This window comes from Phytophthora ramorum (assembly GCF_020800215.1).
Source record: "Phytophthora ramorum isolate Pr-102 chromosome Unknown Phyram_PR-102_s0003, whole genome shotgun sequence".
Classification (NCBI taxonomy): Eukaryota; Oomycota; class Peronosporomycetes; order Peronosporales; family Peronosporaceae; genus Phytophthora; species Phytophthora ramorum.
The window spans coordinates 412,533-431,110 of NW_027150649.1; the positions used below are offsets into that span (position 1 = coordinate 412,533).

Below are 18,578 nucleotides of genomic sequence, written 5' to 3' on the forward strand. Positions count from 1 at the left end.
ACGCCACCACAAGTAAATTATGAAGGGGAAATCGTGTTGTAAGCGTACCGTACATCTCTACTCTCAATCCTCGATCGTAATGAGCACTTGCAGCTCGTCAGGAGAGCCCTGACTACTGAGATGCAGCTCACGCATTGCTTCGCACGTGATGGCACCAAGGATTCCTACACCAACTACGACCAGGATGATCACTTCACCTAGCGACCATGGAACCCCCTCACCATTACCACCAGCCTCCGGGTTGTGAAGTTTCTCTCTGGTTTCTGCTGTCGCGGTCTTTTCTTCGGTGTCCATCGCAGTGGTCTCCATGGCCCAACCGTCCAAGCACTTGGTTGTCGAGAGGTGAGAAAACCATTTTGCGGCTGGCCGCGGGATGCGGGCTAACTCGGGCGAGGCCTGCTTCGTGTAGTTCACATAGTGCAGGCCGAAGCGAGGCTTGTACGATCCCCACTCGTTGTTGTCCAGGAACGACCACGCCGTGTAGCCGATGATTGGAATCTTCTCCTCGACGACAGCCTTGTGCACTTGCTCCACATACGCTTGGAAGTACCAGAGCTGGTCTTGGTTATCTACCTGGTCATCCCCGCACCACCCGTTCTCTGTGAGTAAGATCTCTGCCGACGGGTCTTTAGCATGCAGCCACTTGATGGTGGCTAAGTAGCCGTCTGGGTAGCCTGCAAGCCACGAGCACTCTGGGCTGCTGGCAGGAGGCGCACGTGCACCGTTCGGAGCTCGTGTGTCGTCAATCCCGCGATCGCGAGCGTGGCCCAACGGGAGCTCTTCACACGAGATCTCGGAGCGTTCAGAGTCGCAGTCGGTCACAACACGGGAGTAGTAGTGGTTGAGCATCAACACATCGTACGATCCCTTGACGAGAGCAGCTTCCTGGGCACTGAATCTCGGCAACCTTCCCCCAACGCGCTCGCGCATGATCTCCGGATAGTCTCCCGTCACAAGCGGAATCAAAAACCAGCCAAGATCGAACTGCATCTTCCGCTCAGCCGCTGCCACGTCCAACGCGTTCGTGTCATCCACCGCGTAGCCAAACTCTGCATTCAGCACGATACCTATCCGCCCTTTTGCGTCAACTACGCTCTCTTCTTTCAGCTCACGGAACAACTTCACCGCTCGTGCGTGCGAAAGCAGTACGTTGTGTGCCGCCGTGTACGTGTTGGTGTCGGACTGCTGCATGCCCCCAGGAGCAGCGTCACACGAGCCGTAGCCGCCGCTAATGAACGTCAACGGCTCATTGAACGTCGCCCAGTACGCGACCTTGTGTCCAAACTCTCGGAACGCGAGCTCAGCGAAGTCCTCAAAGTGGTCGACGATCTCCGGGTTCAGCCACCCCTTGGGCTCCAGTTGCGTCTGCAGCACCGCCGGGAGGTCAAAGTGGTAGAGCGTCACGACAGCCTGCAGCTTATTGGCTTGCAGATCGTCCAGCAGAGCGTGGTAGAAAGCGATTCCTTGCGGATTCGGCCACATCTTCTGCAGCTGGGTGTCCCAACGCATGACTCGCGACCAGGAGATAGAGAATCGGAAGGACGAGAGCCCCATATCGCGCATACGCTGCACGTCTTCATGGTAGCGGTGGAACAGGTCATCGGCCACGTCGGCGCACTCAATTCCGGGCTGCGAGCGGCAGTAGGCGTCCCAGATGCTCGGCTCTCGACCAGAGACGTTCCAGGCGCCCTCCACTTGGAACGCGGCGGTGGCCGTGCCGAACAGGAAGTCGGACGGGAAGCAGCGCGGCTCGGTGGTTGCAAGTGCAGGCGAGACGCAGCTCCAGAGCGCGAGGCACAGAGGAAGCACGAAGGAGATGCGGCGTGGGGCCATGGCGGGAGACGATTCCGGAATGGGACGTACGTAACGTCTGGCCGGCGAAGAGCTCAATTATTAGGGTATTGCTAATCAGGTGATCGGTAGATGCAGGTGTACGATAATTTATGGGACGATATGGGTGATAGAAATGTAGTGGTACAGAGGGTACTACGATACACGGAAGTAATTGCCTCGCACCTGATATTGAACTTCAAGGTGGATGGAGACAAATTTCGGTGGTCGATTGGAGGACGTGTTTAATGTTTAACATGCACACCTTAGCGGTGCTCTAACCTCTGTCCTTGTGGTAGTGGCTGCTGTTTTAGATCATGGTGTTAGCTTGGAGCAGCGGGTCCGTCTCGCGAGGAAGGCGGCGCGCGTTGGGCGACGAGAGCTGCACCATGATGTTGCGGCCGACGGCAGCCATGGCGGTGAGCCCCACGATGCCCAGAACGCCGACAATCGCCATCATCCAGCGCGAGAAGCTCTGTTCGTTGACGCTTTCGAGGCCCGCGAGTTCCTCCTCCTTCGTCGGTCCTTCGTACGTCCAGCCGTCGAGGCACTTGGTCTTGGCGACGTGACCGAACCACTTGGCTGCAGGGCGCGGGATCCGCTCGAGACCGGTAGGCTGTGGTTCGTACGCTTCGTCCTTTCCACCAGTGCTGGACGAGAAGTTGACGTAGTAGAGACCGAAGCGGGGCGAGAACGAGCCCCACTCGTAGTTGTCCAGGAACGACCACGCCGTGTAGCCGATGATCGGGATCTTCTCCTCCACGACGGCTTTGTAGACCTGGGCCACGTACTCCTGGTAGTACCAGAGCTGGTCCAGGTTCTCAATCTCCTCGTTGCCGCACCAACCGTTCTCCGTCAGCAGGATGTCGGCCGACGGGTCTGCAGCGTGGAGCCACTTTATTGTTTTCAAGTATCCGGGAGGGTAGGCGGTGAACCAGCCGCAGTTGAGCTTGCCATGGCGGTCCTTGCTGGACCGACGAGAGCCCGGCAGCTCGTTCGAGTGCGAAATGTCCACGCCCAGGTCTCTCTCCCAGCCCTTGCCCAGCTTTTTGCACGGCGACTTGGACTTGGGCAACACTCCGCAGTCCGTCACGAGCTTCGAGGAGTAGTGGTTCAGCATGAACAGGTCGTACGACCCTTTGACCAGTGCAGTTTCTTCGGGCGTGAATCGTGGTAGCCGATCGCCGACGCGCTCCCGCATGATGGTGGGGTAGTCGCCAGTGACCATCGGCGCGAGGAACCAGCCCAGCTCGAACTGCATTTTCCTCTCGGCTGCAGCCACGTCGAGAGGGTTCTTCGGGTCCAACGGATACGCTGCGTCCGAGTTGAGGGTGATGCCGATACGAGCTTTCTCCAGTAGGACGGTCGGTGAGCTCGCTTTCAGGTCGCGGAAGGCCTTCACGACAGCGGCATGCGAGCGGATCACGTTGTGAGCCACGATGTACGCGAAGGTCTCGGACTTCTTGAGGCCTGGAGCTCCTGCACCACTGGCGTAGCCAGCAGTCGTGAACGTGAGCGGCTCGTTGAACGTCGTCCACATGTCCACCTTGTCGCCCAGCTCGTGGAACATGAGCGTCGCGTACTCTACGAAATGGTCGACAATGTCGGCATTGAGCCACCCTTGAGGCGCGAGTTCGCTGTGCAGCTCCAGAGGCAGGTCCCAATGGTACAGCGTCAGGATCGGCACGATGTTGTTCGTGTTGAGCTCGTCGACCAGTGCGTGGTAGAACGCGAGGCCTTGTGGGTTCGGCTGCATCCGCTTAGTCTCCGGGTTCCAGTTCATGGCTCGTGACCACGAAACCGAGAACCGAGAGGACTGCAGACCCGTCTCCACCATGAGCTTGACGTCGTCTCGGTAGCGATGGTAGAAGTCGTCGGCCACGTTGGCACACGCCACCTTCTTGTAGTGCGTGCGGCAATAGTCATCCCAGATACTCGGAGTGCGGCCTCCTTCGTTCCACGCGCCTTCGACTTGGTACGAAGCGGTGGCAGACCCCAGCATGAAATCGGCAGGGAAGCACCGAGGTGCGTCATCGGCGTAGACCGTTAGAGTGGCCACGCTCGCCAATAGAACGTGGGCAAGTCGCATCCTGTCTCCTCGTTACTTGGTTCCCCGGGGAAAATTGCCAACTGGGCTTCAGGAAGAGGCGCGGCCGCTCGGGTACAGAGATCTTTGCCGCTGATTCACTCAATAACTGCTGTGGTGCTCAGAGCAAGAGACCATGTACGACCCGCTCGATCTTTGTTGCCCTTTGGCTACGGCGCGTCCCAGGCTCTCGTCCCTAGTGCTCTTGTCACTTGGACTTGGGCCTCAATTTCCCCCGCAGAAAAGAAAACGAGCGCCGCAGTACTGCAAAATGAGGAAACTCTGCTGGTCGAATATCCCAGCGAAAAAATGACGAGCTGAGCTTACGATGGCAACTACGGCAGCAACCCGGCCCGCCTCTCGTGCGATAACGGAGGAGGCGGAAGAAGCTCGAGGTCTAGGGTCAGGACGCAACAGCCACGGAAGCAGAGACCTCCGCGTGAGCGCTCAAGGAGGAGTCGGTGCGGCTTATGGCCACCGCTCAAGGTGAGCATAATTCCTTTCACGAAAAATGAATGCCAAGTGTTGTGATACTGTTGCTGGTCGATCAGCGCGACAACGGAGAGCGTCAAGGCCCTCGTACCCGTGGCCGTGGCTGAAACCGCAGCTACAGTGATCGTGGTGGGTCTTGCTGTGATGATCGAGAGCAAGAACGACTTGCTGAATATGGTGCTGGTACCGCAGAGAGGTCGATCTTCGTTGTTACCTCCCAAGCATTGGCGTGTCGAACGTGAAAATACTCATCGTCGTGGATGAGGATAAGTGCAATGGCACTCGACAAGCAAGAACGGTTGCAGACGGACACTGGAGTAGGCTAATTGACGCGTGAAAGCAGTTGTGATGATCCAAATCTTCCGTTCTTCGACAAGATGAGACGGCGTTTGCAGGAATTCGCGTGGTCTCCGATGAGATGTCGACACTGTGCCCGCCTGCCAAGTCGCCGTGGGAAGTAAACACTAAGATGTTTGAGAACGTCAGTTCGCAGCGAGTGGAGGTTCGCGAACCTTTGTGGAAATAGTGAAACTCGCACAATTGATTCCGATTCAATCGAGTTGAAAGACTACTACTCCAATCGGGTAGTGAATGTTCCGCAGAACCTAAAAGCTTTGGGTGGAGCACCTCGAAATTCGGCTTCTCAACGATTGATCGTGGTGGGTGCAACCTTTTCTCCATGAATACGCCGTTTCGACTTGAAGGACAGCAAGGGCTTGTGTTGGAGCTAGTGACAATTAGGAGCCGTATGTGGTGAAACAGCCAACCACCAACCAAGATGCGAGCACTGCGCATCGCTTTCAAGGTGATTTCCGTCAACGACAGACCGTTCGTGACGTTGGGGGTGCCGAACAAACGTCACCATCCGTGAGCATTTCCGGTGAATTCATGTGCGCTGATCGCAACGGCAGTGCGAAGTCCGGTACCGTGACCTACACGAGAATCACGGACCCGTATTGACCTGATCTCTACTTGTATGGGCACACAAAGCACGCAGTACTTCTTAGGCCAGTACAAGAACGCAGCAATGGGGATATTTTCTATCATTTTTCATGGATTTGCTTCGAGGCAGTTGTCGCGTTAGCTTCTAATCCCGCCGCGTCTCGGTGAGATTTCTGTCGCTGGGCTAGCAGCATCCGGGACGAGTGCTCCGATGGCTGTCAATACACTCGCAGTCGACTCGTCCCGGTTGCAGTTAGACCGACGACAGCAACATTTATCGGCAGTTTGGTGTTCGTTTCCCAGTTCATGAGTGTCGTCAGTCTCTCGATCGACCATTCTCTTCAAACGCTTCGTCAGTTTTGAACTAGCAACGCAGCGCTGATGGGCTACGGATACGATCCTCGCAACTTTGGTGATGACAGGAGCTCCAACAGCTCCCGTTCGTCGGGGTATGGTGGTAACGGTAGCTCCGGCAGCTCCCGTCCATCGGGGTGTAATGGTAGAGGCAGCTACGACGGCGGGGGCTATGGCAACCAATCCTACAGCTATAACACGTATGGCTGTGATGACCGTCGAGGCTCTTCTGGCTATAGCCAAAGTCGAGGCTATGGGAGCAGCTACGCAAGAAATGAAGATGATAAACGCAGTTGCGGCAGTAGCTACGATAACCAATCTGCAGCTCAGCGCGACAGTGGAGGATCTCGCTCGGACTACTCGTCGTTCCGGGGCCAAGGTCGCAGCTCCTGGCGTGGATATGGCGGCAGTAGTGGCCGCGTAAACAGCAATAGTGGGTATGGCGACCGCTTTCGTGGCTTTAGTGATGCACACAACAACGACAATTCGCGTGGCTACAATGGCCGCGGGTATTCTGGCCGTGATGCTTGTGGCAGTCATGATTATTATGGCTCCAACCGGGGACGTGACGACAGCAACAGCGGTTTTAATGATCGAAACACTCGAGGCTACGGAGGTGGTAATGATCGTGGCAATCGTTACAGAGGAGACTTCGATAGCCGCGGAGGTCAATTCGGTCGTGGAGGCGGCGGAGGTAACTGGAGCGAGGATAAAGTTGGACGTTGGCCAGGCATTGGCGAGATTACGGGCTTTGGCTACGAAAAAATTGGCGATACGATCATGGATCCGCGCCTGCAGGAACTATGGACCGGCCGTGCTGCTCCGCTCGAAATTAAAGCTGATGATCCTGACCTCCAAAACGAAACAAAGATTTGTCGACGCTCCAGTTTTGGGAAAGATGGCCGCACCATGAGAGTGAACGTGAACTACTTCGGCATCTCGTTGGACGCGGCGCCGGTCGAGATTTTCAAATACCACGTCGACGTTGTGCGCTCACCATTTCCAGACGAGATTTCGCAACCTCGGGAAGACACAAAACCACAACCTCCGCGAATGGAGCGGCCTCTGCCTCGTGCGGTGGTGCGCAACGTGATCAACGCAGCACTCCGTCAGTACGAGCATGAGCTGCATGGAGTTCGTGTGGTGCACGACGGAATGTCGGCGCTGTTCTCGCCAAAGAAACTGGAATGGAACGCCAAAGACTTTCTCAATGTGAACCCGGACGGACCAAGTCTTGCACCATCTGGAGATACCCAGCGGGGTCGCCGAGGACCACGCACCTTTATTGTGAAGATGAAGCTTGCTGAGACCATAGCAGTGAGCAGTCTTCAGGGACACTATAACAACCCTAACGAGAATGTGATGCCAGTCCTCCAGGCGCTTGACGTGGTAGCTCGGCACCTTGGTGCGCAGCGGTTGCTTTCTGTCGGTCGTAACTTCTTCGCGATGAAGAAGACGCACGAGCTCAAAGGTGGTAAGGAGTTGTGCTGGGGTTACCACCAAGCCATCCGGGTCGCGGAGAATAAGGTGTTGATGAACGTCGACCAGGCTGCCACTGTGTTCTACGAGCCTTGCGAGCTGATGAAACTTGTTTTAGCGGCTCTCAATGTGCGCTCGCCTGCCGATGCCCGCGGTCTATCGGAGCGAGATATGAAAAATCTCGCTCGAGCGCTTCGCAAAGTGGAGGTTGTTCCAACGCATCGAAAGGATCGCAAGCGTGCGATTTTCGGTATTAGTTCCGATCGATCTGACAGGACCATGATCGATATCAAGGGAGCGATGATGAGTGTGGCCGACTACTTCTCGCGGAAATACCATATTCGCCTCCAGTACCCGAACCTACCTGTCGTGAACGTTGGTAGTAAGAAAGCCGGGAAGGAGAACTGGTTGCCCATTGAGCTGTGTCAGGTGGCGCCAGGACAGCGATGCCCGAACATCAATGACCTGGACACGGCGGAGATTATTCGCCAGACTAGTCAGCCACCGCACGCTCGTCGCGACAACATCCTGAGCCAGATTCGCCAGGCAGGGTTCGAGAACGACCCGTACCTAGCTGCCTTTGGGCTGAAAGTGGACCAGCAACTCCAGTCAACGGATGCGCGTGTGCTTGATCCGCCGGATGTGCAGTACGCCAACGTGTCGGAAAGACCATCGGGGGGTCAGTGGAATTTGAAGGACAAGAAGTTCGTGAGCGGCGCGGTGCTCAGGAACTGGGGGGTTGTTGTCGACGCCAATATCAGCCAACGCGACGTTAGTGACTTTATCGAGAGCATGGTGAATGTTGCATCGAAGTGCGGGTTACTGGAATGCCGAGACCCATTTGTACTTGATCGCTCGTCAAGCCGTTGGCCCCGCAGTGGGCAGGTGGAAGACCTCATGAAAGTTTGCTACCGTGAGCTGGAGGAGCGCCGCTATGGCCCACCCCAGATAATCATGGTCATCAAGCAGGACAAGGGGTCCGTCTCGTATGGCAGAATCAAACGCACCTCGGACACGGTGCTCGGAGTGCCAAGTCAATGTATTGTCGCCGCGAGCTTGCGCAGAAGCCAAAGGTCCCCTCAGTTGTGCGCCAATGTGTGCCTCAAGATGAATATGAAGTTGAGTGGCAAAAACTCGATCCTGCGCGACCCGCTTCCGTTGGTGAGTTCGTGCCCAACAATTGTGATCGGAGCTGACGTGGAGCACCCTCGCTCGGGCATGGGCTCTCGTCCTTCGATTGCGTCCGTAGTGGCCTCGATGGACGCGTATTCGGCGAAGTACATCGGGCGGGTGGCGGCTCAAAAGGCCGCGAACGACATCCAGCAACTCCCGCACATGTTGCGTGACCTCTTCTTGGCATTCTACAAGAGCACAGAGCGCCGACCGGAGCGCGTTGTTTACTACCGTGATGGAGTGAGTGAAGGGCGTTTCTACGACATATTGCAGAGTGAAATGCGAGCGCTGCGCAAGACGTTCAAGATGTTGTCCAACGACTACAACCCGCCGGTGACTTTTGTGGTGGTGAACAAGCGCCACCACATGCGCGCCTTCCCTTTCAACCCACACGATGGCGACAAGAAGGGCAACGTGCTTCCTGGTACGGTGCTGGACAGGGGAGTCGTGAATCCGCACCGCTTTGACTTCTTCCTGTACGGCCACAGCGGAATTCAAGGCACGAGTGTGCCGTGCCACTACACGGTGCTGCACGACGAGAACAAACTGCCAGCCGATGATCTACAGCGACTCACGTACTATCTGGGCTACACGTTCGCTCGGTGCACGCGCTCGGTCTCGTTCGCGACGCCTGCGTACTACGCGCATTTGGCAGCTGGACGCGCCCGCTTCTTCCTCCACGAGGGATCGTCGGACGCGGGGTCGATGAGCACCAATTTGTCGAATTCGTCCAGCTTCGAGTTTGCCGGCCTGCACAAGAACATGCTGGACTGCATGTTCTACGTGTAATGTTCGGGCACAGGACTTGGAGCCTTCGTGTGTTTTGTTTTTGTTTTCGAGTGTGGTGCAGGACTGACCGGCAGGTGAAGCCAACAGATCGGAGAGTGAGTGAAATGTGCCAGCCAAGCACTACAAGGATCAAGCTATTGAGTCGCTGAGCAGGTAACCAAGCAAGCAGGGCAATAATGAAATGACTCAAACAGCCAATTAAGCCTGTATTATCAAACCCCAATCTAACCATGCAGCACAACTTCTTCGTGCTAGTGAGCGAACCCAATTGCTGCTTTGATGTGGTCAAAGAAGGAAATCTATTGAACAACTCTTACGATCAAGCGCTACCAGTCCGAGCCCGAGCTCTCATACAAATCGCTGGTACCGAAAAGCTCCTGAGCATCTAAAGTTTTGTCAGAGAATTTCATCGGCTTCAGGTCTTCCATGCAGCTAGTGTCCACGTTCTTCAGGACGCCATTTTCCTTTACGAAGGAAGTCAAAATTTGTACGCCGCAGGTCGGACCACCGCCGTTAACGGGCGTTGTAAATGTCGTGCAGTGGCCTGCGTCTTCAAAGTTCACTAACATGCGCTCCCCGCTCATCATTTCATACTCCAGCTCCCCATACATTCGGCGGGTCTGCAGATCCATTCCGCCGGTCATTAGTAGCGCAGTGACACCTTCGGGCAGTTCGCCCGTCTTGTTCCAGTACTCATCGCGCTCGTACACGAGTGGGCGCGCCATGGGAAGGTGAATGAGCTCCTGACATGCGGGCTCACGGCTGCCGGTAAACAAGCAGTAGTATGGGAGCGACAGGTAGTTGTCGGACGCCATCGTGGAGTTCTCGTACCACTTGAGCAGGGTGGCCTTGTCGGGAGTGGGGCTTTCCCACATTTCGGAGAACACAATGAGGTAATACAGCATGTCCGAGTCGTAAAGCAGCGTTTCCGGTTCCGAGTCACCAAAGCCCCCATCCTCTTCGGAATAGCCGAGGCCTTCACCAAAGTAGGTGAGTGCGTCGGAATCTTGCTGGGTGCAACGCGACGCGCGATAGATCACTGCAGGGATTGCGAGCCGCATACGGTCCGACATCAGGTACTCACCAAAGGTTGAGCGTAGCAAGTAGGAGGGTTTCATACCGCTCCTCGACAGTGCGTCGGCGCAGGCATTCGTGCCGCTCTTGCCACCAGCCACCGCAGCGTCCAGCTTATCATACAGCTCGTGGACGAACGCTGAAAGGTCCGTCACACCCGGGAACTTGCTCTTGCAAAACTCATCCGCCAAGCACGCGGCAAGGAATCGGTCCCCCACGATGCCCACATCGTGATCCCAGTTCGAGAACGTCGACCGCTTCTCCACTGTATCGCCACTCTCTGACACAATGCCATCCACCGAAAATCCACGCACGCTCTGCGGGGCAAAGTGCACGAGTCTCTCCACGAGATACGTGCCGTAGCTCAGCCCGTAGACGTACACATCCTGGTCGCTAAGCTCATAGTCGATGATCGCCGCCAAGTCCTTGGCCGCGCTAGTCACGGAGAAGGCAGCCGTCTGGTTGTCGATCTGGAAACGGATGTCGTCCATGCAGGCGGGCAGCTCATCCAGCCGAATAGCCGAGCCTCCTGGACTCCCCAAGGCGGCCGCCTCTGCTGCCTGACACTCGAGTCGCGCACTGCGTCCTGTTCCTCGGTGGTCCATCGTGTAGACACTAACCTCCCTGTCCAGCTGCAAGAACATGGAGTCCATGAGTCCTTCCACGCCCGTCGACGAAGCTCCGGGGCCTCCCTGCAGCACCCACAGCGCCTTCGCTTTACCCTCCGACGGAGTGCTCGTCGCCACCACGCGCTTGACGAACACGTCGACGGTGTTGTCGCTCTCACACACGCCCGAGTGGCACATGGGCACGCGGAACTCCGCGCACTCGTACTGCGGAGTACCCGAAGAGTGATTGTTCCCCACTTTGCCGTGCTGGCGACGTGTCTTGTGCTGCTCCTGCTGCTTCCAGTCGTGGTGCTGCGCGAAGAGGCGGTCAAACGATTGCTGCAGGAAAGACAGCGAAGAGGACGGAGCTTGCGCCACGTCGGCCGTCGCTCTACGTGCAGTGGTAGAAGCGGTCGACCCGCTGGATGTGTCCATGTAGAACGCGTCTGGGTGGCCCTTGTCCGCGTTGTCGGACTGCAGAGAGCTCTGCGTGCACGGGTACCAGCCATTGAGCTGCACGGGCGGCTCAGCAGCTACGCAGAAAGCTACAGAGGAGAGCAAGAGCGACGGCAGCAACTTCATGGTCAGCTGGAGACTGGCGAAGCTGCTGGTGAAATGGCAAGTGAGTAGTGGTTTCAAAAGATCAGCTACGGATTTTGGAAAGGAACATATTGGTTTTGACGGGGTATGATAATATGTGAAAGGTTTATTAATAACGAAGTGGCTCAAATCATGTCAGACTGCACCCGTTGCAAATAGGAACTAGCAGGTAAATGATCCCATATATCAGAATCCAGTCGATTGGATGGCACAAAATTGGTCCCACCTCTCGTTTTGTGTTTCGTATCCGTTGCAACGATGGATGTACCTTCGTGGCATCCGGCCAACCGGAACTCGGATGTGCTGCGACGGCTAGCGACTAGCGGCGGTGCTGTGCCTCAGCGCACGGAGTTTAAGTCGGTGAGTACATCCACAGAGGAGGAGCGGGAGCACGTGGAAAAACACGATAACGTGGCGCTGGGCGGTGGCCGCGGGCTACTGGACCCGTCGGACCGCTTGTATCTGCTGGAGCAGACGCGGCTGGAGCAGCAGGCGGAGAGCAGGGAGCGGATGGAGAGAGACACCGGTAGGTTGGCTGGATGACTGGAATTCAGTGTGGGGGATGCTGGACTCACGGGTGCTCGCAGCGCTGCTGACGTTCCGCTCGAACGCCCTCAAGCTGCAGGCGCGCAAGACATCGGTGCTCGACATTGCGGTGGCTGCAGTTGCCGGTGGGAAGCCATCGCGGCTGTCTCCTGAGAAGAAGACGATGGTGGTGGTCAAGGCCAAGAAACGGCGCGCGACGGCGGACAAGGAGACCAAGGCGAAGAAGCCCAAGAAGACTCCCAAGAAGGGCCAAACGATACCTGGAAGCCATGCCAGGGATGATCGTGGAGGAAAAGACGATTGTCGGACATCTGCAAAGGCACTGCCGATCGAAACGATCAAGAAGACAAAGGATGTACCGTCCAAGTCGCCAGCGTTGCTGCTGCAGGACTATTCAGGAAGCAGCGACGAAGAATAGCGACAAACTCGGATGGAGCCTTCGCTGTTACTGTGCAAACCATGTATTTTTAAGGGGCATCTGCGCGCAACAGCACGGCAGCGCAACTAATCAAGCAATCTACAGCAAATAGATCTCTCTCCTCCCCCCACCTTGCGTGGGCCGCGTCTGTCTACCTCTATCCTATGAACGTCGACAGTGTATGTCAAATGTCCTTACTCGTCGTCACTGTCGAAGGTGATCTTGGTCGCCTTCTTGTTGACGTCGATATTCTTGGCGAAAGCGCCGTACATCTTGTGCTCTTTCTTCTTGACGTGCGTACCGAACTTGGTCAGCTCAGTGGGTACCTCCTGGTTGCCTTCACGCAGCAGGTTCACAAGCTCACCAGCGCGAGGCTTGTCGTTGGCAGTGAAGAACGTGTGGGCCGTGCCCTTCTTGCCACCACGGCCCGTACGGCCGATACGGTGGACGTAGTCTTCGATCGTCAGAGGGAATGAGTAGTTGATGACGTACTCAACGCCAGGAATATCCAGGCCACGAGCGGCAACATCCGTGGCGATGAGGAGCGGGACCTCACCCGATTTGAACTGCTCAACAGCCTCGGAGCGCTGCTGCTGGCTTCGGTCGCCGTGGATGGCAATGCAGTTCCAGCCACGCTGATGCAGCATACGCTCAACACGATCAGCCTCCTTCTTGTACAGCACGAACAACAGGATTCGGTTTTTGCGGCTCGAGTGATACTTCTGCAGAAGAGCGTGCGCGCGGGCGTCACGAGCGCGGTCGTCAATCACCTCGACAATCTGCGTAACATTGACGCTGGCGGCAAGCTCGTCCGAACCGATGGTCACCTTCACCGGGTTGTTAAGGAACTCGTGTGCGAGCTTCTGGATCGACTGTGGCCACGTAGCGCTGAACATGGCAATCTGGCGCTCCGGGTGCGTGCTGCCGATGATGGAGCGGATGTCTTTCTCGAACCCCTCGTCAAGCATACGGTCGGCCTCGTCCAACACCACGAACGTAACCTTGGACAGGTTGCACGAGCGCTCCTCCACCAAGTCTTTCAGACGGCCGGGGGTGGCCACCACGACGTGCACACCATCACGCAGAGCCTTCTTCTGCGTATGCTTGGGCACTCCGCCGTAAATACAGATGCTCTTAAGTCCGCACTTCTTGCCAGCCTCCGAAATGACTGCCGAGCTCTGCATCGCCAGTTCACGCGTCGGTGCTACCACCAGCATCCGCGGGCCAGGGTGCTTGAGGGAGACCTCTGGCTGGGCCGCAATGTGGATCATACCAGGGATGGAGAAGGCCAGCGTCTTGCCCGAGCCCGTCTCGGCGATACCGATGATGTCGCGTCCGGACGCGAGAATGGGCCAGCACTGGCTCTGGATAGGCGTGGGCTTGTCGAAGCCCTTGGTGCTCTTCATGAACTTGGCTTCGAACGTGACGTCGTCAAAGCTCAGCACGGGGCGGTAAAGGCAGTTGTTGCCGCTCAGGATCATCTGGTTGGTCTCGTGGAAGGCCGTGACCTGCTCGTCCGTCATCGAGGCCGTGTCCTTGCCCTCCGTGTAGAAGGCCTTGCTGAAGCTGCCGTCCTTGGCGGGCGGCTGCTGGTACGGGCCGCTGGAGAAGTCCGTGTTGGGCGCCTGGTCCTTGCCGCTCTTTTTGTGCTTCTTGTCCTTCGCGTGGTGCTTCTTGGGACTCTCGGCTTCCTCCTCGCGCGCACGCTTATGCTTCTTGTGCTTCTTCTCCTTCTTTTCGGCCACCGGCTGCTCAGCCGTCTCTGCGGCCTTGCGCGCGGCCTTCTTGGCCTTCTTCTCGGCTCTGCGCTGCTGCTTGGCGTCGCTCACTTCCGTCATGGTCCTAGTCGTCTCGATGCCGTTTCGAGTCTGAAGCTGGTCACACAGGAATCGCATCAAAGCACAGCCAGTGCTTCATTCAGATGGCTACAGTATGTAACATACACCAATGTATTCATCCCGATTGTAAAACCTCCAAGGTTTTTTTACCTCCATTTCAAACTCCCTCGACATTACCATCACTCTAACGCGGGAAACGCTTCCGCGGTCCTCATGGCCGACGCCGACGACGGAGACGCGGCGTACGCGCTGCGCACGCCTGCTGTGCGGCGGCGAGACACCATCACACGCCAGCTGCAGCGCGAAATTATGGGCGAAATGGCGGCTGACAGGGCCGAGAACGAGGCGGATGAGGCCCATACGACGCCCGTGGCGTCCACGGACGAGGGAAAAAGCGCACGTAGAGATCAGGAGCAGGAGGGAAAGACGGAGGATGACGCACCACCGCTATCCATGACGCCTAGCGAGGAACGACGCCGCACGCTGTCGCCGTCCAAGGCGGCGCTGGTCCAGGACGCGGGGGCGCTGGACGCCGCCATTTCTAGGCGGGATACCGTGGACCCAGAGGCGCTCAAGGCGCTGAAAGCAGCGGAGCAGGAGCAGTACAGTCCGTACAGGAATAGGGAGAGTATCGAGCAGGTGGAGATGCAGCCTCACGTGGAGAAGAGCAGGAAGGAGCAATCACCCACTGGGAGGAAGAAAGGGAAGGACGGTGTGAATGACTCTCCTTCGAGGTTTAAGCGGCCCAGATCGGTGACGAAGAAGCCCTCGCTTGCGGACGAGAGGAGGAAGAGCTCGTCGATGAGCAATACTACTGACAGTTTTACAGACTTGATGTTCGCCCCGAACTTGCTGGAGCAAGACGCGGTGCGAAGGCCAACCCTGGACCCGACGGAAGCGGCGGCGGTCGTTGCTTCTCTACAGATGGAGGTAAGAAATCTGAACGGCTCTGCGTTGGAGATAGATGTCGACTCGGAGGACGACAACCCGCAATCGGAGGAGAGGAGCAAGTCGCCGACAAAGCAGCCGAAGAGTCAGAAGATCCCGATACCCGCCAAGGAGACCAATAAGTCTTCAGCAAAGAGCAGGAAGTCGCCGTCTCCTGCAAAGGAACTTCTCAGTAAGAAGTCACCGAAACAGTCCATGGGCAATAAATCGCCAACTCCGACGGGGGGTGGCCCAAATCGAAGGGCGACTGTCGATCCTAGCGATGTGTTGCAGATTTTCGAAGACAGATCGCAGCAAGAGAACGGTCGCCGGCAAACGATCGATAACAACGGGCTGCTCGAGCTGATCAACCCACCGAAGTCTCTTTCAGCTGGTGACAAGGACTTAGCGCACAAAAGGAGAAATGAGGCGTCACGGAAGCGTACAAACGATTCTGATGCGCGTGCAGGAAGCCCGGGAAAACGTGCACGATCCAGTGTTGGTAACAACAACGACGAAACCATGGAGTCGATGGAGATCGACTCGCCTCCTCAAGCGGACGCCAAGTCAAGCTCCCGTTCACCCTCTCCAAAGGATAGGCGGAAAACAGGCAGATCAGATGAGCTTCCTCCCTCCCAGATTTACAAGCCTTCGCTACTCTCGCCCCCTCCTGGAGGCCCGCGGATTAGGACTCCGCTGAAAGGTATCCTGAGCGCTCGGAAGAAAAGAATGAATGCCGGAGGAGTTGTTCAGACGACTCCAAATAAGTCGGTGAATTTTGGTCCATCTCAAGGCGCAGAGTTTAACCATGGATCGCCACCCACGTCGATGACTCCCATGTGTGCGAGGGATGCTTCGCGATTATACCCGTTGGATCCTCCGGAGGAAGAACCTGAAGATGCGGAGACATCTTTGAACTCTTCCATTCTAAGCGAGGCTGACTCTCTTGATGAGGAGGAGACCAAGGAAAATGCCCAGCGGGTAGTGTTTCCACCTAAGAAGTCGGGGTTCGATTTGCTGCAGCAGCGGAGGAGCAGCTTACTGGCACCCAAGTCCACCGATAAAACACGTCGACGGCAAAGTTTACGAGGCTATAGTCCTCTGGACAGCCAGACAGAAGCTCGGCGACGGAGACGCCAGACCATCAATGTTACCCATCAAAAATCGGCACTGGCACCCAAGTCGTTTGCTGAAAAACCGGCGGCAAACTCCCAATCACCGTCGAGGAATAACTCCTTCCTGCAGGCCACGAATATGCTCGAGACAAATCAAATGCCCTACGCAGACTCGTCAGCATCATCGGATGCTGGGGAGGATATGGAGATCACGGGTGATTACGCTGTTTTGCTCGCACGTGAGAGCGAACAACACCCAGGCTCATCAGCTCTTACAAATCTGCCTCGTGAAGAAGATACTGCCGAATTCAGTTTGGGCCATCTTCTCGCAGAATCAGCTGTGTACGAGTTAACCAAGTCAGCGCCTGAGTCTGACCTTCACGACCTGCCTGGAACTTTGGGCGACCTGGCCAACGAAGTTGCGGATGCGCCTTCAAGCCAGGATAGCCAAGCTGCTGACAGCTTCCGTAGAGTGAACAACCAAGACACCACGTTGGACCCGATCCAGGAAGTGGATGAGACATCTTCTCGAGGACAAAGCATGATGAGTATCGACAGTGACGATAGCGATGGAGATGATGCGGTCACCCGGAAATCTATCTCTGTGAATCTGTCGTCGGATTTCGAGCGTGTTAGCACGGGAGGAGAACTCAATCAACGCTCTCAGCCCCCACAGACGCCCGATGCCCTTTCTATTCAGTTGATCACGATGGAAGAGCTCCTTTCATCTGTGACTTTAGCCGAAGACAGTGCCTCGATGGAGATGGATGAAACCTTCTTTGCAGAAACAGCTGATTCATCCGCTAATCAGGTGTCAAGAAATGTGAAGGTTGCGTGTGCTTACGATACGTGCTTGGAGGTGGTGGGGCGTCACGCTGGAGATATTACTTCCTGGTCTACTGGTTTGACGGAGGAGTTATCAACGCTGTTGCATCTAAAGGCTCCAGCTGTCTTCAGCCCGGAAAACCTCGATGATGGAGGACGCGAGGCAATTCGCGAGCTGTATGCTACAGAGGCCATGGTTGCACGTAGTGGTTGGTATCAGTTGCAGGCTGAAATGGAGAAACAACTTTCCAACAGTTTATCCCTTGGTGCAAACGCATTGGCGAACGACGTGAAAACACTGAAACGCAGTGTATCTACCGATGTGTTGAAGCGTCAAAATGAGCTCGCTGCAATCAAGGAGATGATTGATCGCGAAGAACAAATGGGCCTTCTTCTGGATGCGATTGAGGAACAACAGGGTGCTCATGATGAGTACGTTACTGCCGTGAAAGATCTGGAAAAAAAGTGTTCCTCGCTCTCGCTCGAGGACTCAGTTTTACAGAGTCGTCTAAAGGTGCTCGAAGGACGAGCAGCAGAGCTGGAACCGGTTACTTCTGCAGCAGCGAGTCGGTTTAAGCAGGAAGTGCTGGCAACGGAGGAGATGCTCGCTATTCAGGAAAGTATGAGCGTATGGAAAATTCGCGAGGCAACATCTACTCAACTGCGTCTAAGCGCTCGCTTCGAAGACGTACTGTTTGACGTAGAGATCTCTGTGGAAGTCCATTTGGGATCTCCTTCGACGGGAGGCGCGTCGACTTCAATCAAAACGAACGAATATCTTAAGCAAGGGAAGCGTAACACATACTTTCCGATTGAAGGTGACGCGGTGCTGGTGCTACAGCGATTATTGCTGGATCCTCGTTACATAGCACGAATTGCTGATGACTCTGAACTTGGAGATGGAAACGGTGGTCGAGTGTGTTCGAAGGTGCAGGTCCTAGAGAGTTTTATCATCCGCTCCTTCCGGTTCTTGAAAGAGCTTCGCAAACTGTCGACCCACTTTGCCATGCGCTTCAATGAAGATGATAGCACACTCTGGGTCGATTTCCTCAAGTTCCCGTCAACAGCCTCACGCGTTGAGGCTGAGGGTGCTCAGTTCAGTGTTGGGTTTTCTCTTCTTCCTGTGTTCCCGTATACCGACTATCAAACGGCTGTGCAGGTGCCGCACGGGCAGGTATGTTCTTATCCTTTCGAGCAGTTTTGTCTTTGCTACGATGATGGTCTAACCCATGTAATTTGTTCCTGTAGATTTCAACCGAGGATGTCGCAAAGGAGATCGAATTGGTACCTAGGCAAGCCACAAAGTACTTCACACGTGTGTGCAGGCGGCTTCACGAGAGTTTCGTGCGCGGACAATTGTCAGTCTCATAGGACTAATGTCGTCGTGGATGAACTCGAGCTGCGTAGGATGACGCAGGTGTCGCTTCCAGGGCACAACAAGTTTTGCCATGTCAAGTTATCTATTGTGGAAGAGTGGGGAGC

At 56.0% G+C, this 18,578-nt stretch overlaps 8 protein-coding genes across 8 annotated transcripts; 4 read left to right on the top strand and 4 right to left on the bottom strand.

Moving 5' to 3' along the window:
* Positions 1 to 63: 63 nt before the first annotated feature.
* On the bottom strand, positions 64 to 1,833 carry KRP23_3272 (Beta-glucosidase 32; the record flags this gene model as incomplete). Its single annotated transcript, XM_067888102.1, has 1 exon — positions 64 to 1,833. One exon carries the CDS (start codon positions 1,831 to 1,833, stop codon positions 64 to 66), a length of 1,770 nt encoding a protein of 589 aa, XP_067747376.1.
* A 307-nt stretch (positions 1,834 to 2,140) lies between these two features.
* On the bottom strand, positions 2,141 to 3,919 carry KRP23_3273 (Beta-glucosidase 30; the record flags this gene model as incomplete). The annotated part of the gene is made up of 1 exon (XM_067888103.1): positions 2,141 to 3,919. One exon carries the CDS (start codon positions 3,917 to 3,919, stop codon positions 2,141 to 2,143), a length of 1,779 nt encoding a protein of 592 aa, XP_067747377.1.
* Positions 3,920 to 4,244: 325 nt separating this feature from the next.
* Positions 4,245 to 4,672, top strand: KRP23_3274 (uncharacterized protein; the record flags this gene model as incomplete). The annotated part of the gene is made up of 2 exons (XM_067888106.1): positions 4,245 to 4,402; positions 4,468 to 4,672. 2 exons carry the CDS (start codon positions 4,245 to 4,247, stop codon positions 4,670 to 4,672), a joined length of 363 nt encoding a protein of 120 aa, XP_067747378.1.
* Positions 4,673 to 5,731: 1,059 nt separating this feature from the next.
* On the top strand, positions 5,732 to 9,145 carry KRP23_3275 (Protein argonaute 12; the record flags this gene model as incomplete). The annotated part of the gene is made up of 1 exon (XM_067888107.1): positions 5,732 to 9,145. The coding sequence occupies one exon, from the start codon at positions 5,732 to 5,734 to the stop codon at positions 9,143 to 9,145; it is 3,414 nt and encodes a 1,137-aa protein (XP_067747379.1).
* A 326-nt stretch (positions 9,146 to 9,471) lies between these two features.
* On the bottom strand, positions 9,472 to 11,409 carry KRP23_3276 (putative hydrolase YuaR; the record flags this gene model as incomplete). Its single annotated transcript, XM_067888108.1, has 1 exon — positions 9,472 to 11,409. One exon carries the CDS (start codon positions 11,407 to 11,409, stop codon positions 9,472 to 9,474), a length of 1,938 nt encoding a protein of 645 aa, XP_067747380.1.
* Positions 11,410 to 11,685: 276 nt separating this feature from the next.
* KRP23_3277 (uncharacterized protein) lies at positions 11,686 to 12,391 on the top strand (the record flags this gene model as incomplete). The annotated part of the gene is made up of 2 exons (XM_067888109.1): positions 11,686 to 11,953; positions 12,015 to 12,391. 2 exons carry the CDS (start codon positions 11,686 to 11,688, stop codon positions 12,389 to 12,391), a joined length of 645 nt encoding a protein of 214 aa, XP_067747381.1.
* A 194-nt stretch (positions 12,392 to 12,585) lies between these two features.
* KRP23_3278 (DEAD-box ATP-dependent RNA helicase 5) lies at positions 12,586 to 14,229 on the bottom strand (the record flags this gene model as incomplete). Its single annotated transcript, XM_067888110.1, has 1 exon — positions 12,586 to 14,229. One exon carries the CDS (start codon positions 14,227 to 14,229, stop codon positions 12,586 to 12,588), a length of 1,644 nt encoding a protein of 547 aa, XP_067747382.1.
* A 213-nt stretch (positions 14,230 to 14,442) lies between these two features.
* KRP23_3279 (uncharacterized protein) lies at positions 14,443 to 18,467 on the top strand (the record flags this gene model as incomplete). The annotated part of the gene is made up of 2 exons (XM_067888111.1): positions 14,443 to 18,270; positions 18,345 to 18,467. The coding sequence occupies 2 exons, from the start codon at positions 14,443 to 14,445 to the stop codon at positions 18,465 to 18,467; spliced, it is 3,951 nt and encodes a 1,316-aa protein (XP_067747383.1).
* Between the last annotated feature and the right edge of the window lie 111 nt (positions 18,468 to 18,578).